Consider the following 1,818-nt stretch of genomic DNA (forward strand, 5'->3'; position numbering starts at 1 on the left):
CTGGAGAGGCAGGTTGGGAATGAGGCAGGTCACCCGAGACCGCACCACTGCACTCCAGCCTGGGCGACAGAGTTTGACTCTGTCTCAAAAAAAAAAAAAAAAAAGAAAGTCACTACCCGCTTTGTTGACGGCTTCCATGAAACATTACACACTTTGGAGCCTTTACATGTCCCTTCTTACTGCCTCACGTCCCACCGGCCTCTCTCACTCCCCACACCCACCTGGAGAGGCAGGTTGGGAATGAGGCAGGTCACCCCAAAGCCCACAAGCAGCAGGTTGGTGAAGGCGAAGGCCCGCATGGCATTGGTGATCTTCTGGATCTGCCGGTCCCGCTTCTTCTTTTTCTTCTCGCCTCTGTGGAGACAGAACGTGCAGGGGTGAGAGGCCACCCCGGAGGAAGCCGGGTGCTTCTGAGAAGTCAGGTTTCAAGAGACAGCACGTGAACTGGCTCAAGACTCAGAAGCCACCAGGCACATTTTAGGGACTGTGTCGGGGCTGGACCAGCACTACGGACACTCCCCTGGCCCTTCTCGATGGAGCGCTGAGTGTGAATCTCAGAGGGGGTGCGAGAAGATGGCCATTCAGACACTGCAGTGCTCTGTGAAGGCTAAGATGACGCAGACAGAAGTAGCAGCGTGTGCCTGAGCTGGCACATGGCAAAGCCCCACTTCACCATTGGCTTCAAGTTCTCCCAAATCTTGCAGGACGCTGATAATAAGCCAGATATAAGCCAAATAGGGGAGTGAATGGATTTCCCCTTGTGGGGACAGGAGAGGGCAAAGGGGAAGCGAGCAGGCAGCAGATGGAACCGGAGTAGACACAAATAACCTCCTGGTTGCAGGACCTGACCTAGATAGCAAAGCACTCTCCGTTTTTTTGTTGTTGTTTTGTTTTGTTTTCTCCTTTGTTTTTCTTTTTTGAGATGGAGTCTCGCTCCATCACCCAGGCTGGAGTACAGTGGCGCCATCTCAGCTTACTGGAACCTCTGCCTCCCAGGTTCAAGCAATTCTCCTGCCTCAGCCTCCCGAGTAGCTGGGACTACAGGCGCCTGCCACCACACCCAGCTAATTTTTGCATTTTTAGTAGAGATGGGGTTTCACCATGTTAGCCAGGATGGTCTCGATCTCCTGACCTTGTGATCTGCCTGCCTCGGCCTCCTAAAGTGCTGGGATTACAGGCATGAGCCACTGCGCCCGGCCAAGCACCCTCTGTAATTATCTCTTGTGGATGAATGATTGCCGATCCCAGCCTCACACCCACGCAGACACCCCGGATGATCCAAGAACAGACCCCGGGTGCTCACAGGTGTGCAGGGAGCCCCAGGCCCACCACGTCCTAACTGTGCGGCCCCAGGCAAACTACTGCAACTCCCAGTCTCAGCTCCTTCATCTGTGAAATAAGTATAAAACTGGTCCCCCCTTCGCCGTGGTGTTGGGAGGCTTCACTCAGATACTGTGCATGGAGTGCTCAGCAGAGGGTCTCATGCAATAAACTGTAGCTGATTATATTAAGGTGAGCCATAGAAAAGAGCATTTGGCCGGGTGCGGTGGCTCACACCTGGAATCCCAGCACTTTGGGAGGCTGAGGCGGGCAGATCACAAGGTCAGGAGATCGAGACCATCCTGGCTAACACAGTGAAACCCCATCTCTACTAAAAATATATATTAAAAAAACAAAATTAGCCTGGCGTGGTAGCGGGTGCCTGTAGTCCCAGCTATGCAGGAGGCTGAGGCAGGAGAATGGCGTGAACCTGGGAGGCGGAGCTTACAGTGAGCCAAGATCCCGCCACTGCACTCCAGCCTGGGCGACAGAATGAGA

At 53.9% G+C, this 1,818-nt stretch overlaps 1 protein-coding gene across 2 annotated transcripts in view; it reads right to left on the bottom strand.

Moving 5' to 3' along the window:
• The window catches only part of SLC43A2 (solute carrier family 43 (amino acid system L transporter), member 2), a 42,177-nt gene that overhangs the window by 8,566 nt on the left and 31,793 nt on the right, over window positions 1-1,818 (bottom strand). For both annotated transcript variants that reach the window (XM_011955942.1, XM_011955951.1), the window contains one exon: window positions 222-354. In XM_011955942.1, the coding sequence (XP_011811332.1) occupies window positions 222-354 (133 nt within the window). The remainder of the gene's footprint in view (window positions 1-221; window positions 355-1,818) is intronic.

This window comes from Colobus angolensis, unplaced genomic scaffold, assembly GCF_000951035.1.
Source record: "Colobus angolensis palliatus isolate OR3802 unplaced genomic scaffold, Cang.pa_1.0 Scaffold110, whole genome shotgun sequence".
Taxonomy (NCBI): domain Eukaryota; kingdom Metazoa; phylum Chordata; class Mammalia; order Primates; family Cercopithecidae; genus Colobus; species Colobus angolensis.